We start from the raw sequence: 15,160 nt of genomic DNA, 5'->3' as shown, positions 1-15,160 counted from the left end.
CCCGCCTCCACTGCGTGTGAGAAATAAGGTTCGACACAAGACACATCATCCTGCCGTACTACTGTATTCCATCTTTCAAAAAAGAAAGACAAGATTCAATAATCTTAACAATATGTTAAAAAGTAGCCCGTTGCCCGTGGCTTTAGTGTTAATACAATATACACTCTATAACAGGTTGATAGTGTGAGAGCCGCTCTTGCTTCAATTTCATTCCGAGAAGATTCCCGATACAAGCTGGCTACAGGTCAGAAAGGAAGAAAGCAAAAAGTGGAACTGGAACACTTTTACTCGTTAAACAGTACTTAAAAACCAAAGAAAGAGAGAGAACATTGTCAAGTATTACGCTTTCCTCCGCTCTGTGAAATGGGGTTGGAGGAGGAGGTGGTGGTGGTGGTGGTGGTAGAGGGGCAGTGAGTGGAGACCAGCTGACCGAGCCCATTCCCTTGTCAATCATGTGGATGAGATGCCATGCTCCAAATAGTAAACCATGGAATAGTAAAGCCACAATATCTCAAATACAGCTTCTTCTTTTTTTTTAATTCATTTCATATTTCATATTTTTTCTCTCGTTTCCTTTGTCTTTTATTTTGGAGGGAAACATTCAGACATAAGGATCTTTTTTTCTAGGACTACAAGCCTTAATAAGAAAATAATTTCAGACCATGGCTTTTTTTTTTCAGTCAAGAGAAATGCCCATTCAGACTAAAAGCACACAAGCACGCGAGAAAAGAAAATTAATCAGAAGTAGCATTTTTTTTTGTGATTCCTTTTTTGAGTGTGTGTGTGTTTGTCATTTCATTTCAGCTCTGCGGTTGGATCAGTCCAGATGGGTCTGTGTCGGAACCACACAGTGACAAAGAACGAAGCAAGGCAGCGTGGGTGTGATTTGGGCACAGCAGGACAGCAGTTCTGGGAAGGACAACAGCTGGCGGTGACGGAGGAGTGCTGGGGGAGACGTGAGAGTGGGCTGTAGCCGTTATAAGGTACTGATTGAGTCCTGACAGTCACTCACTAGCACACCCTCAGTGTGCAGCAAATGTGGCCTTCTTCAAACTAAAGTTTGACCAGTTGATAGAGAGGCGTTGGCGAGTCTGTCGAGCAGAGTCCAGGCAAAACCTGCGGAGGGAAACAAAATGCATTCACTGAAACGCCTCCACGTCCACAAGCTGCTCCGCTTGTGTTTATCCACAAACATGACGTCCTTGAAATGAAAAGTGCTGATTACGTTGCGTTACGGTGACTTTGAAATGTGTCAGTGTTGCTGCCGCAGTGACGTCCAGCACTCGTGAAAACTCATGGGATTCTCCAAGTGAACTCACCTTTTGAAATATTCCACCTCCCTCTCGGTTTCATCCATCTCAGTGCTGTCCAGGTCGATGTCTTTGGGCAGGAAGACATCGTCTATGGCAAGACAAGTAGGCACATGTTATGTCATGTTGTTTTTATCCTTCATTGTAAATGATAATGCAAAGAATAATAAATGCAATTATCTGTTCCGTGTAAATCCCTTTTCATAGAAAGTACAGAGAAATGGATTTATTTTAAATTGAAAGGACTGAGAGTTAGTGACCAAGTGAAGCTGAGCATCTTCTGTCGTTTGAACTATTTTGTCCCATAACTGTTTGCAGGCACATTGCTGGTTGAAAGGCCCATATGTTTAATGCAACTTCTCAATTTTAAAAATGGCACTGGGGAATATTAAGGATCTGGCAACATGCTTTTGTAATGTGAGGTCACAGTCAGTCTCCGACTGCTGGTTAGTGTTTCTATTAAAGAGGTCCCAGGAATATGGTTTGCTACTTCTGTTCGATTTGTGGTGTGAAATGTATTTTTTTCCAATGATATATATATAGTTGTCATTATGGTTGAAGGTGTCTGTGATGATGGCTGCCAGTGAGACGATGGTGCCTTTCAGGAAAGCACATCTGAAACTCCGCAACATGAACCCACCTATGGAGCTGTTCATCTTGTCCCCCTTCTTCTTCTTGTTCTTTTTGGTCTTGCCCTTGGGCTGGGGGGACTCTGCGCTGGGGGGCTTCCCATTCTGCTGGGTCTGCTCGGGCTGGGAGGCGGGCGGGGGGGACGGGGACGGGTTGGACGCCGGTGGACTTCTCCTGTCCTCCTTCATCTGGGTGGGAGGCTGCTGCTGCTGCTGCCGCTTGCCACTGGCGCTCCTGACGTTGCTCCTGTCCTCCTTCCTCGGTTCAACGGTCGCTACGAGAGTCGCAGTGGTCTCGGCGGGCCTGATTCGCGTCGCTTTGCTCTCCGTCACGACGGCGGGCGCGGTGCCGTTGGCCAGCTTGACCGTCAAGTCGGAGCTCTTGGGCAACTCTTTCTTAGCGGGCGCCTCCCAGGAAGTCACCTTGGGCTGCTTGGCCTTGTACTTGCCGTTGGCCTCCAGCCGTGACGTAGCAGACGTTCCGTTGTGGAGGCCGGCTGAGGGGTGGGGGGCGTTGGTCTCGCTGGGAAATTCTTTCTCGCTGCCGCTTTTCAGGCTGTGCAGCGAGTTGGGCCTGGGCGCCGGGTCGAACTTGGCCTCCTTCTGGTCGGGGAGGTGAATGAGCGTCTGAAGCAGCCGCGACTTCCCGTTGTGCAAGTTGTCCAGGACGTTCTGAGCTGTCTGTTTTAGGGGCTGCGGGTTGTTCTGAGGGGGCGCTGTGTTCTCCTTTGCTTTCTCTTTCCTTTTCTTTTTGGCGGCGCGGTGCTGGTGCTGGTGCTGCAGCTCCTGCAGCCGGAGCAGTTCCTTCTGCAGCGCGGCCTCTTCCTCTTCCTGCCGCAGCCGCCGCTCTTCCAACAGCTGCTGCTCCTCCCGCTCGCGGGCCTCTGCCTCCAGACGGGCCTTCTCCTCCATCTGAGTGGACGGACACACGCGTTCAGCGTCACGCAGCAAGACTTAAAACAGAGCTCTCACTCATTTTTACCAGACAAGATTTCAAAAATTTTCCATTGACCTAGCATGACATTTCCATGACCTTATCGCAACCTATAAATAGATTTTTCATACTTAAAAGACGTGATACTTTTCAAATTATCTTATGATACAATAATTGCTTAAAGATGAAGGAAACTGCAGGTGAAATCTAATCAAATGTGACTGAACTACTTTACATGGGCATAGCTTGTTGGCTAGGCTCATTTTGTTCAGGGAGCCGTAGCATTGTTGTAGAACAACAAAGTTCTACTAGTTTGTGAGGGGTGCTGTCAAATAGCATGACTTTCACTTTCAGTGATTTTACAAAATTCCATGACTTGCCCAGGCGTGGAAAATGGCATTTGCAAATTCCATGACTTTTAGAGGTTTTCCATGACCGTGGGAACCTTGCTGAAAGCATGTCAGAGCAGATTGGAAGAAAAAGATGGAGAAAAAAAACATTCTAATCTAACCTTCTTTTGCTTGTGCCTCGCCCTCTTTGCTGCCTTCGAACTGGAGGCGGGTTTACTGTCGGCGCTGTTGATGAACTGCAGCAGGTCCTCCACCCGCCTGTGGTCCTCTACCCCTCCGTCCCGCTCGATTATCGGCTGGTGCTCCTCACGTTTGGGCTGCTCCTCCTTGCGCTTCGTCAGGCGCAGGCGCAGCTTCTCGCGCATCTCTGCATAGTTTCGACTAGTCGGAGCAGCAGGGGGCTGCGGGAATGCAATTATTGGGTTGCAAAAGGAAGTTAATTTGTGCACGAATTCAAAATGAGTTTTCATCAAATATTTATATATATTTTCAGTCAAGTTATAAGTGTGTGCGTCTTACCCCGCCATGCCCAAAGAACTCGCAGTAGCAGCAGTCACAGTACTTTCCTTCTTTCTGGTTGGTGGAAGTGGAGGTGGAGGAGCTGTGCTCAGAGCAGCTGTCCTCATCCTGACTCTCCTCCCCATCATACGGCTGGTCGTACGCCCCGTTGGCCTCGCAGCGGTGCCCTTCGCAGTCAGGATCACTGGGGACGACATCAATTCAACAATGACTCAACACCGTCCTCTCATGCTGCGTTCAGGGAGCACACGAAGTTTGGGCGGCGCTCGTACCTGCAGACGCTGGGCGGGGCGCTGATGTGACCGTCTGCCAAGGAGGTGGGGGGGTCTGTGGGCGGGAGGCACAGACCCTGGTGGGCTTCCATGAAGTCTGGGGCTGGGGTGGCCATCTTTGGGAAGGGCTGCGACGCCATGGTGGGGAGGTGCGTGGCGGGCGTGGGGGGCAGCGTGGGGCCCGAGAGCGGAGGGAGGGGGGTGAGACCCGCAGGGCCGTTCCTGGGGGCGGTGGGAGGGGGTTGCCGGTGGTCCTCTTTGACTAAATTGTGAAATACGTCATCTGGGGAGGTAAAGAGACACAGTGAGGGAAAAACTCACGTTTTTGACACAGATTTCACACAATCTGTCAACTTTTTCCAAAATATTTGAAAATTCAAGATAAGTGGGATACAGAAAAATACATTTAAAGGCAGTTTATTTAAAGGGATAACTCTTTTGTAATAATGGTGCTATATGATGCATAACTATTGCGACAGAGGTCAGTGAACTCAAAGAGTTAGCTGGCTGGCATTCAGTACCCTCTGAGATCAGACACAATCATCACAAAGACTTGTGTCTGGTTTCACTCACTCTCCTTTCACTCCTAACATGCTGCTGCCGCTGCCACAGGGCAAAGAAAATTTACATATCTCTTGACACCTGAGAGGCTTACGCTCGACTGCAAATGTCATTGTGTCAAGTCAACGCCCACCTGTCGGCCCGAATCTGAGACATCACTACCGCAGACATCTTAGATCTTTTTGTCTTTTTCAGCTCTTTGAAAAACCCTGGAGCTCTTGAAATCTCATCGAAATTTCTTTTTTTTTTTTTTCAAGCGAAGATATAACGCAACATTTTTGATGACGGCGACACGCAAGGTTTGCGCTCGTAGTTGCTTGATGAACTTGATTTCTGTGAATCACGCCACTGGTTCTGTCTGAGTAGCGATGGTTTCTATGCATTTACCTCACAGTTTTTATCAGTTTTCTTTCTAAATTAACATTTTGCTTTGCAAAGTACTTTGATCACAATGTGAACGCAGTTGCTCATTTGACACCCTGCAACAGCACAGGTCATACTGTACAAAAGTGATTGGTGCCGTGCAATTACACCAGAGGAAAGCAATGATCATTTGGATAGATATCATCCGTACAAACCTAACTACACCTCCAATCTCCTATATTACCTAAAGAGTTGGGTCTTTTAGATGCTAGGTGGATGGGGGGGTTATTACTTGACTGGACAGTGGTGGCAGTGCAGGACACGGAGGAGGTGGAGGCCGACGTGGCCATCACCACCCGGTTGCTCTCCATGAAGGCATCCTGGAAATTGTAGAGACACTTCTTCTTGGCGCCACTCCTCTTCTGCTCTTTGGCTTCCGAGGAGGAGCACGAGGACGAGGAGGACGAGGAGGACGAGCACAGCGACGAGGGGGTGGAGGAGGAAGGGGGCAGCGAGGCGGGGAGGCAGGGATGCTCCACCTGGGGGCTGGCTGACGACGTCGACGGGAGGGGCACGTCGGCGAGGGGGGGTCCCAGCATTTCGCCTGTTGACGAACATGACAGTGGTGAGTCTGGATCATTATTATTATTCTTATTATTTTTAACCTCTTGCTTCAGTCTCTGAGTGGGTGGCTCACTGGGGAGGGAGTCTGACAGCAGCACAGATGGATTCCAGCTCTTCATCATTGCCGCATCCCACAGGTTCTCAAACTTGAGCGGGTGGCACTGCATGGAGCTGTTCCAGTCCGCCGTGCCGCCGGCGCCGCCAAAGCAGTTCTGGTAGACGTGCTCCGGCAGCGACGGGCTGAATGCCGGCTGCTTGGGTGCCGTGTGGTTGGTCGTGGGATTCGAGGGAAGAGGCTAAAAAAAATGTAAAAAATGAGGACGATAAAACACAAAATTGCCACAAAATGATATGAGGAGACAGAGTTTAAGATCCAGTGTGTAAAATTTGGCTTAATTTGTGATTTTTGTATTGGTAAAAGCTTAACCTACTGCCCACAAATGCTTTCAAGAAAGTGTATACTCACAGTACAACAAAAGCCATTTGGTTTTCTTACTCTTAGAACGCTTCTCATGTACAGTATATTTGCGCATTTCATATTTCAGGCACTGTCAGGAGGGCTTCCTTCAAAAATGGCGGCGCAAGATGGCAGCTAACCAGGAGCAAGACCCTTTTTGCTCTATGTATATTCTTATATATATGAGAAGCATCCTTAGGGTAGGAAAACCAAATTACTTTTATTGTACTACGAGTTTACACTTTTATTTATGTTCTTATGGGAAGTATGTTTAGTTTTTACCAATATAAAATTAAAATTAAGCCACATCTTACACACTGGACCTTTAAATCGGCAAACGTTATAGTTTCAAATTGCACATCTAGACTGGGTTAACTCTGACCCCTTGTGGTAGTCATTAGTACTACATCTAAAGTCTTGTTTCTGTGGTTGGAAAAAGGTGAGCACATTTTTCAGCGCAGGGCCTCAGCGTCGATTCCCCTCACCTTGCTGTGTGTGAGCGGAGTGCTGGGTGGGTAGAGTGTGGGGTGCAGCAGGGGCCGGGAGAAGTTGTGCAGGGGCAGGTGGCCGTGGATGTGGGGGTAGAGGTGGAGGGCAGGGTGGGCCGGGGGAGTTTTGCTGTCTGTGAAGAACTGGGGTCCGACAGTGGGCGGATGCGCGGCATGGAGCCGACTGGGGGGCAGGCACGTGGCGGGTCCCAGGGTGGTGGCGGTGGAGCCGGGGTCCTGGTTGCACACGTGGCATTCGCAGGCGTGCTGGACCTGTTCTACCTGAGGGTGGTCACGCGCGCACACACACACACACACACACACACAAAAACTGAGAAACGGCTTGTGGCGTCCCATGTCTGGCCCTAAACTTTCCTTAAAGTTTACCGTTTGACGAGTCAATGGCTTTGGTTGTCATCGGCAGTTTCATGTTTAAAATTGATCAGCAACATCCCAGCAAAAGTTCCAGTTCCTCAAATGTGAGTTTCTCCGCTTCTCTGTTTCATTAATTACAAGTGGAAGATAGTTTTTGTTCCAAGTGGCAGCTTCGACGTGCCACTAGCCAGTTTGAAACAATAAGCTTGAATATAATATTTTTTTTGTCTATATGAGTGTATGTGTGTATATGCACACACACACACACACACACACTGTATGTGTTTTTTGTAAACTTAATCAAATATTCTGAAAATATAGAAATTGACCAATTATTAGACTGTAAATCCAAACCTGGGGTGGAAAGGCCATTTAAAAATAAATCTTGACCAAAACTGGTTTTGGTCAAATTTTTAGCGTAAATCATGGAATTGAACTCATGATGAATATATTCTTTACTAGGTTTTGGATTTGCCATTTTTTTGTCATACAAAAGCAGCATTTCCAAACGGTATCGGCACAGAAACTATGCGTCTCGTGTTTAGACACCTGTTGATGGCTGTAAGACGGTGGGGGGCTGTTGTTGTTGTTGTTGTTGCTCTTTCCTGAGGAGAACTCCTCAGACAGTCCCTGCGGCTCCCCACCAACCTCGCCGTCGCCTTCCTCCTCGTCGCCCTCTGACGAGCTGCTGCTGCTGGAGCTGTGTGGCGACTGAACCGAGGAGACGGTGGACCAAGAAGGACGCGGTTAGGAGGGATTTTGAGAACGCGACGCTACACGTTTACCAGTGACTCACTCATAACAAGCACCGGATACATCATACAGAAACCATGACGGGAAATTCTCAACTATTGTCGCGTTTTTTTCCTTTCTTTTTATTTTCAGCGGCAGTTGCACAGAGCAGAACTCACCCCTGCCTTCAGCGTGGCGCTCACAGCTTCCCCGTTGACGTCACCGTGAAGGCCGTTGACAGCGGCGCTCCCCACACTGGTCTCCTCGTAACCGCTCATGGGGTAGATGTCTCCGAACTTACTGGACAGTGGAGGCACTTCGTCGTCATCGCTAATACTAGAAGAGAGAAACGGCGGTGAGGGGTGTCGCGAAATGACGTCACTGAAGTGCGCCTGACGCGGCGGCTCTTACAAAGTGTTGGCGTCCCCCTCTGGTAGAATGAGCCTGGGGTGCTGCTGAATAGTGATGGGGGAGCTGGAGTTGGAGCCCGACGCCGAGCTGCCGGAGGAGAGGCTAGGGGGGTGCACCTCGGCCAGGTACTCGTGGGGAGGGTCCCCCTGCAGGGGCAGCTTCATGTGCAGGTCCTCGGCGATGGGAGAGTCCATGATGCCGCACGTCAGGATGTGGGAGAGGCTGCAGTCGTCACAGGTGCACCTGGCGTCGGGGATTAAGACACGACAAATGAAACATGGGAGGTCAAAACAATCTTTACATGGCAACCATCAACACAGCTTAATATTTGAGTTTATGAAGCCTTCAAAAATATACATTTGTTTTGCCAAGATAAAATCAAGTCAATTAACTTGATTAAAAATTTGACATTTTACTTCATCTTTCACTAAGGCCAGATTAAAAATGGGGATTCGTGCAACGTCCAGACCTGTAGGCGCCGGAAACAAAAACAAGACTCTCACCTCCTGCGGTAATTGCAGTTCGGACAGTCTGGTATACTCAGACGAGACGACAGCATTCTCATGGTGTCTGTGAAGTTGTTGTTGTCACCACCGGGGGACTTCTTGTTGTGGGGTAACTAAAAACAGAACGGCATCAACGTGACTCGAAAGCAAAGACGACCCTCGTTTTAATCAGCAGTGACCGATTCTCAGTTCGACTTTGTTTTTACCTGTTCTTCTATGAACCTCCTCTGCTTGAAGAACTCCCAGTCCTCCTTCAGCATCCTCTGCTTTGTCTTTAAAGTCTGGTGATGGGAATTTATTTTATTTATTTATTTCATTTTACAAAGAAGGATGTAAACTTCTACACAGAAAAAAAAAGTGTTACTGCTAAGGTCGACTCACGTTTTTGCTAATCAAGGACTTGTGTGGCTCTGTTCTTTGGTTGGTGACACCCTGACCTTCCACCTTAAAAAGCAGCTGAAAAACAAGTTAATAAGCACCGACTCCAGTCGTGGTTGAGTCATGTGCCACATAAATCATCTCCGTCCGTCCTCGGCCATTCATACCTGTTCGTCTACGTAGTCATCGATTCTCTTCTCACACTCTTGCCATTCAACAGCCACCGACGCCATCTCCTGCTGGAGCTGCTGGTAGCCCTCTAACAAGGTCCTGTACATATCTTCATTGTATGAATCATGGGAGGCTGTGCCATGTCTAAGGAAGGATAGCGGGGAAGAACCAAAAAGTGAGCAATATTCTCATCAACCACCTTCACGGCTCGTTTTAAATGCTGTATGTGTGCAACGATGGTTGTCTCTCGAGTTAACCTTGGACTTACTTCAGCTGTGCAACGAGTGCAGGTAAACTGCTGTGCAAGATTGGTTCAGAGAACACCAGATTCTCAAAAAGGTGCTTGTTGTGCAGCTCCCACGTCACCTGGAATTTCTGGAGATGCTCATTCTCCTGGAGGAAAACAGCATAATTCACGTTACCGCCCGTCACCCCCAGATGCGATCGATGCCCGCAGAGCGCTCGTCACGTCATCCACTGACCAGGGTGAGCAGGAAGCCGCTGATGGTGCGTGCAGCTTGACAGAGGGTGCTGTACTCCTCCAGGAGCATGGAGATGAGCTGGTAGGCCTGAGGAGGGCCCTGCACCGCGGGCACGGTCGCCGCCGGGCCCATCACTTTGGACCCTGCGGCCAGGTGCTTGAGCAGGCGCACCCTCATTTCCAAGACGTACTCGCGCGCCTGCTGCTCCAGCCGCTGGTACAGCTGGAACGGGTCCTTCTCACAGAGCCTGCAGGAGGGAAAGGACATAAATGTATAGGATGCAGTTTAGAGACATTGGTATGAACGAGACCTCCAATACAAAGGGCTATTGACATTCCTCCCAATTAGAATTGGCCCTATTGTCTTAATTTTCGGTTAATCCGTCTTGACAAATGAAAATAAAGATGCCATTTCATTGTTTTTCTCCAACTTGACCAGTTTAAACTGATGCCGATTGTGCTTTTATTTCTCAGCCTCGGTTGCTTTAGTTGAAACATGGATAATAAAACTCAAGGAAAACATTTGTACCGATCGACCAGCTCCTTCATGCCCTCCTTGTCCCTCTCCAACGGTTGATCGTGGTCATCCGCTAGTGGCGTCCCCGTCTGTCGGTATATACAGCGGACCAGGTAGCGGACCTCTGACCAGTGGTTCTGTAGCTGCAGTGACTCGCTGTCTGACTCGGCCGAGACCTCCCTGTTGTTTAGGACAAGGACTTGTGAAGCTCGCAAATTGCATGACACATTATTATTTATTTATTTTTTTAAATTCATGAAAATATTTTATTGGTGATCAATCGGAACTGACCGCCGTTCATTGCAGGCTTCACAGCTGCACACTGTGTCAGCGGGCATCGGTGCGGTGAGGTCCGGGGCGGGGAGCATGGGTAATGTAGGCACTGCCGTGGTCAGTCTGTCCTCTGTGGCGGCGTCCTGGCCCATGTTCCCATTACTCACAGGCATGTGCAAAAGGAAGTCCTGGCTCTGAGGGGAAGCAAGTGGGTTTAACACCATCATCAAGATCCAACTACACAAAAAAGGTAAGAAAAAGATCTGACAGAACCAACTGTTTAGTCAGAAATATTTATCTTTGCTAGGTTTCTGTGTCAAGTCCGAACTTATCAACAAAAGAAAAGGAAAAAAAGACTTATTATTCATAACAATTTGAATGTTCTTCTCTTTTCAGTAAACCCTCCTTTTTATTTTAAACCTGTACGCTGGAAACATTTGTTTTTCTCTTGCCAGACACTTTCCAGTGTGATGTGACGCTGGCCAAACACAGACAAAACCAAAACTATTTATCTCACTCTTACTGGCAGGACTTTTTGCGTGCATTATTCAGAAGTAACTCGACTTCCGTGTCAGTACCCGCAACACTCAAACCTGCTCTGAGCCACGGCTGCCACGGTTGTGACGTTATATCGCCCCCTCTTGGTCTGACACGCACTTCACATAGTCTGGCAGCCCACATATGAAGATGAGCGTATAGGTGATTGTGTTACCTTTGTGTAACCGTTGGTGTGTAGATGTTTTTGTTTTTAAGTGGAGGCTGAAAATGGTGCAGTAACACCCAGGCTTGTAATAGAAACGGACTGTGACAGAAACAAAGAAGGCATCCTATGGATCAAAGCAAATGCAGCCCCCGTAACTGCTCGTCAAAAAGGTGTAATTTTAATGTAGACATGTCTATGACACTCAAATGTAAGTCTTGCATCCACTGCATTTTCCTTTATGAGCAAAACCACTATCTGGTCAAGGTGACCTTAGTGCTGATATTAAAGCAGTGCGCTTATATAATGTAACAATAGCTAGCCGTTGCTCTCCGAGTAGCAAAAAGAACAGACAACGAGCCTGACAGTTTGAATTTTTCAACACAACTGCCCTCACCCCCATGGACTGCTCCAGAGCAGTGTGTCGGTCCTCTTTCTCCACCGTGCGCCTGCAGTCGGAGCACACCCACAGGGGCAGCTGCAGGGCGCTGGGTGTCTTGCCAGGCTGCGATGTACCGTTCTGGCCCGCCATGCCGCCGTCCGAAAGCGTGGCGCCGTCTTTGCGCTCACATCGACACAAGAGGCAGCGGTCGCCGGCGGTGTAGGGAGCCCGCTGGTTCAAGCCAAACGTGAACGGTGTCTGGGTAGTGCAGAGGCGAAGAGAGAGCAGGACACAAACATTATGTAAAAGCCATGACTTCATTACCATGACCGTACAATGCCACACTGAAATTGAAACAAAAAAAAAAAAGTGGGAATTTTCAGTGGGGCAGCCGGTTTTGCATGCTGTCCTAGCATCGGGAAGTGACAGTATTCACACAAGACTACAGGCAAAACAGGAAATGACGCAGCTGCACAGGCCAAGGCAGTGTGTTCTTTTTCAATACAGGCCATTAAGCTCAGAGTGCCGTGGAGCCCGGCCTTCTGTTAATGCCGCACATTATGTACACGTTTCCAATATGTTTGTTTTCTTTCTCTTTACTTTTTTAAATCTTACAGAGTTCATTGGACGCTATGCAGTGCTGTGTCACACAGTTTCTACCTGACCCAGTGGAGGGAGCAACAATACACACAAGGAAATCAAGTATCTCCTTCAGGGTGAGTTCAAATTACCTCTAAGATAACACTAAATTCTTTGCAACAAGTATTTCATTTAAGGAAGAATTTGTCACTGACAACTGAGTTTCACTGTCCATTTGCCCTGCAAAATCTGCCGAATTTCATTTTGCACAGTACAATGGAAAAGTCTGTTCTACTCTACTGTAAACAAACTGTGTTTAACTGTATATATATCAAACACACAAGCTGACAACTTGACTAGTAATTACATTGAAATTAATGAACAGAACAGTCTCTTCTGGCACCCAAGTGTCAAGGTTAGGGTCATTGTAGCAAATGACCATAATGGGGAGGGGGGGAAATGACATTGTTGACTTCTACCTGAAGGACCCCGGAGAAGTCAGCGTTTACGGGCCCATCGGTAAACTGCGGTGTCACACTGTTCACTTTGACCTGAGGAATACAAGCAACAGCACTTGAAAGACCCTGCTGCTTCAGACTTTTTGCAAAGACACGTACACACACACACACACACACACACACACACACACACACACACACACACACACACACACACACACACACACACACACACACACACACACACATATATATTAAATAACTCTAAGAAGACATTTCATCAACTTTAAATCAGCACATTAAGGGCAATATATAAAATGCTCTGAATGAGTTGCTGTTGAGAGTCAGATGACTTTGTTAGCTCCGGGGCTGCCGTTTCAACTGACTGTAGCTCAGGAAGGACAAAGACTTCAACAGACTTCTAAACGAAAATTACTGACTGTGAGGGAGATAACACTGTCTGCTCAATGACTTTAGGGCAGTTTGATCAGCTCCAGATTCTTCCATCAAATCATAATAGTAACATTGCTTGACATCTGAGAGCTACACTGTCTGTCTCTCACGTTATTGAATTAATTATATCACAAACATTGCTTAGTGTAGCCTATTTAAGAAAAGCTTAGCATAAACACTCCCAAAGCCTGTTTACTGGAGCAAAGCCTAACATGACCAGCACTGACTGGCTGTATGAGATAGGGGAGTGGCCTTTAAGATCAACAAGCCAAGTGCAGTATGGTCATTGAAGTATTTTAATTAAATTAATTACTTAACTAAACACACACATACACATACACATACACACACACACACACACACACACACACACACACACACACACGTCAGAAGTGGGACAGGTCAGAACAGGCTATCACATCCTTTCCATTACATTCTGTCTGGTCAATGAATAGTAAGTTTCCAAAATGTGTGAGGCTTTTTAATGCTCTGTTCAAAGACTGATTTTGTTGGTATTGTGGCAAAAATGAGGGTAAAAGACAACATTTCTGTGTATAAAATGTTCTGCAATTGACTTTGCACTGCCTAAACCGTGACATTACATTTCAAACCTGAGACTCAGAGATACAACATATTTTTCTAATAATAAAAAAAATGATGTGAATAAAATGATATTTTCCCCCTCTAGTAGATATTAGATTGGGAATCCGATCATTCTCCATTCACATAGCTGACACATTCACATCAACTGTGAGCTCAAAGCATCTGAAGTCTCAACACATTCTTGCTTTTCACAAATATTAGGCAAATGTGTGTATATTAAGTATAAGAATGGATACGACATAAATTGTGGTGAAATAATATACAGTTTTGTTTTCCTTTTATCAGAAGCATTTATAATATGAATGTAATAAGTGAGGTATTATCATGTATTGCTGAAGCGAGATGTTATTTTGGTGCTAACTTCGGGTGTATTCCTGGGCTCGCTGGCTAAACTAAGCTAGGAGATCTCGCTTATTCTATGTGTATGCAAATATTGATGCATTAAGCTCCAACAAATTTGACGATCATGAAATAAAAGGCCGGATTTAAAAAACCCAAAGAGGCCCGACAGGCTTAAGTTACTCCCAGGTTCTCCTCTGAGTTAGCAATGGCTAGCAGTAATGTTTATCTGTGTACGTAAATATCGGCCGACGGCCAAGTGGTTCACAGCTAAGAGAACCCTAGTTAATAACAACAATAGCTTGGCCGAGTTCATCGCAACACGCTTAGGGCGTATTAGCACGAAAAACAAAAAATAAAGTCACCAGGTGTCTATGTTGTTGTCAATTCGTATACAAGCTTTCAACTTGAGCTAAAGATCGCAGTTACAGATTTTGAGCAGAGCGCAAGTAGCTACTGCTTCACAACAGTTTATTACAATATTACGCTGATTGCGTGACAACACCGACAGAACGTGGCCAGACAACTGTCATCAAAGTTGACCCAGAACACTGACTGATTCTGACAGTAAACAGGGCACATAATCTATTGCTACGTTGCATTCGTTGGTTAAGTTAGCTAGCTGCCTTGCTCGCATCAGCGATGGGCCCGAAACAGGTTTTGTCGAAGGCACTGCTGCCAGCTACTCAGACCCGTCTTGACATCAACTGGTTCACAACGTGTGTTTCTCTTACCTCCCCGTTTATGCCTGGGATGGACCCTATGTTCCCAGTGCCGGCGCTGCCAGGTGTTAAAAAGCTGACCACAGAGGCAGGGGCTGCTGTTCCTGCACAGCCCAGGGCCGAGGAAACACCGGCCTTGCCACTGCTGGTGCAGACAGCACTGCAGCTACTGCCACCGCCCCGCTTGTTCTTCCTGCGTTTAGCCCCTCGTTTAGCATCAGTTGGGCTCATTTTCCCCCCGAAAGAAGCGAGACAACTTGCCGTCCGGGTTCGGAAGGGTCCCTGTCGGAATGCTGTGCGCAATCACTCGGGTATTGTTCCGGGATAGCAATTTAGAGACTCCCCAAAACGACAGACACTCAGTTCCATCAAAGTGTAAGTCGATTTCCTAGGTTCCAATATGGCCTCTAGTTGGACCGCTTCATCCAGGCTTCCATTTGCGTAATTACGTAAGCGTGCGTCACCTATTACCGGCCTTGTGGGAAATTGAGTTTCTTGTACGTTGGACGTACGCGAGGCACACTGAAGCGAACTTTAAATATGTTTACCTAGTGTAAAAGGCATGCAATCTTC

At 47.2% G+C, this 15,160-nt stretch overlaps 1 protein-coding gene across 2 annotated transcripts; it reads right to left on the bottom strand.

The window, feature by feature from the left end:
• Positions 1–48: 48 nt before the first annotated feature.
• Positions 49–14,975, bottom strand: fam193a (family with sequence similarity 193 member A). 2 transcript variants are annotated; one of them, XM_076033853.1, is made up of 23 exons: positions 14,600–14,975; positions 12,492–12,563; positions 11,449–11,691; positions 10,370–10,545; positions 10,091–10,258; positions 9,563–9,809; positions 9,349–9,473; positions 9,077–9,224; positions 8,913–8,987; positions 8,738–8,812; positions 8,529–8,644; positions 8,026–8,268; positions 7,794–7,950; positions 7,432–7,593; positions 6,505–6,789; positions 5,636–5,858; positions 5,183–5,542; positions 4,015–4,297; positions 3,743–3,926; positions 3,385–3,624; positions 1,951–2,851; positions 1,320–1,401; positions 49–1,116 (listed from the first exon to the last, which is right to left on the bottom strand). In XM_076033853.1, the coding sequence occupies exons 1-23, from the start codon at positions 14,816–14,818 to the stop codon at positions 1,023–1,025; spliced, it is 4,878 nt and encodes a 1,625-aa protein (XP_075889968.1). In that variant the 5' UTR covers positions 14,819–14,975; the 3' UTR covers positions 49–1,022. The 2 variants fall into 2 exon arrangements, with proteins under 2 accessions (XP_075889968.1, XP_075889977.1); XM_076033862.1 differs by having other exon boundaries at positions 5,231–5,542.
• Between the last annotated feature and the right edge of the window lie 185 nt (positions 14,976–15,160).

This window comes from Nelusetta ayraudi, unplaced genomic scaffold (assembly GCF_046127955.1).
Source record: "Nelusetta ayraudi isolate G7.1 ecotype Tasmania unplaced genomic scaffold, CSIRO-AGI_Nayr_v1 ptg000004l, whole genome shotgun sequence".
In the NCBI taxonomy this organism is placed as follows: domain Eukaryota; kingdom Metazoa; phylum Chordata; class Actinopteri; order Tetraodontiformes; family Monacanthidae; genus Nelusetta; species Nelusetta ayraudi.
This window is presented reverse-complemented; position numbering and strand designations above follow the sequence as displayed.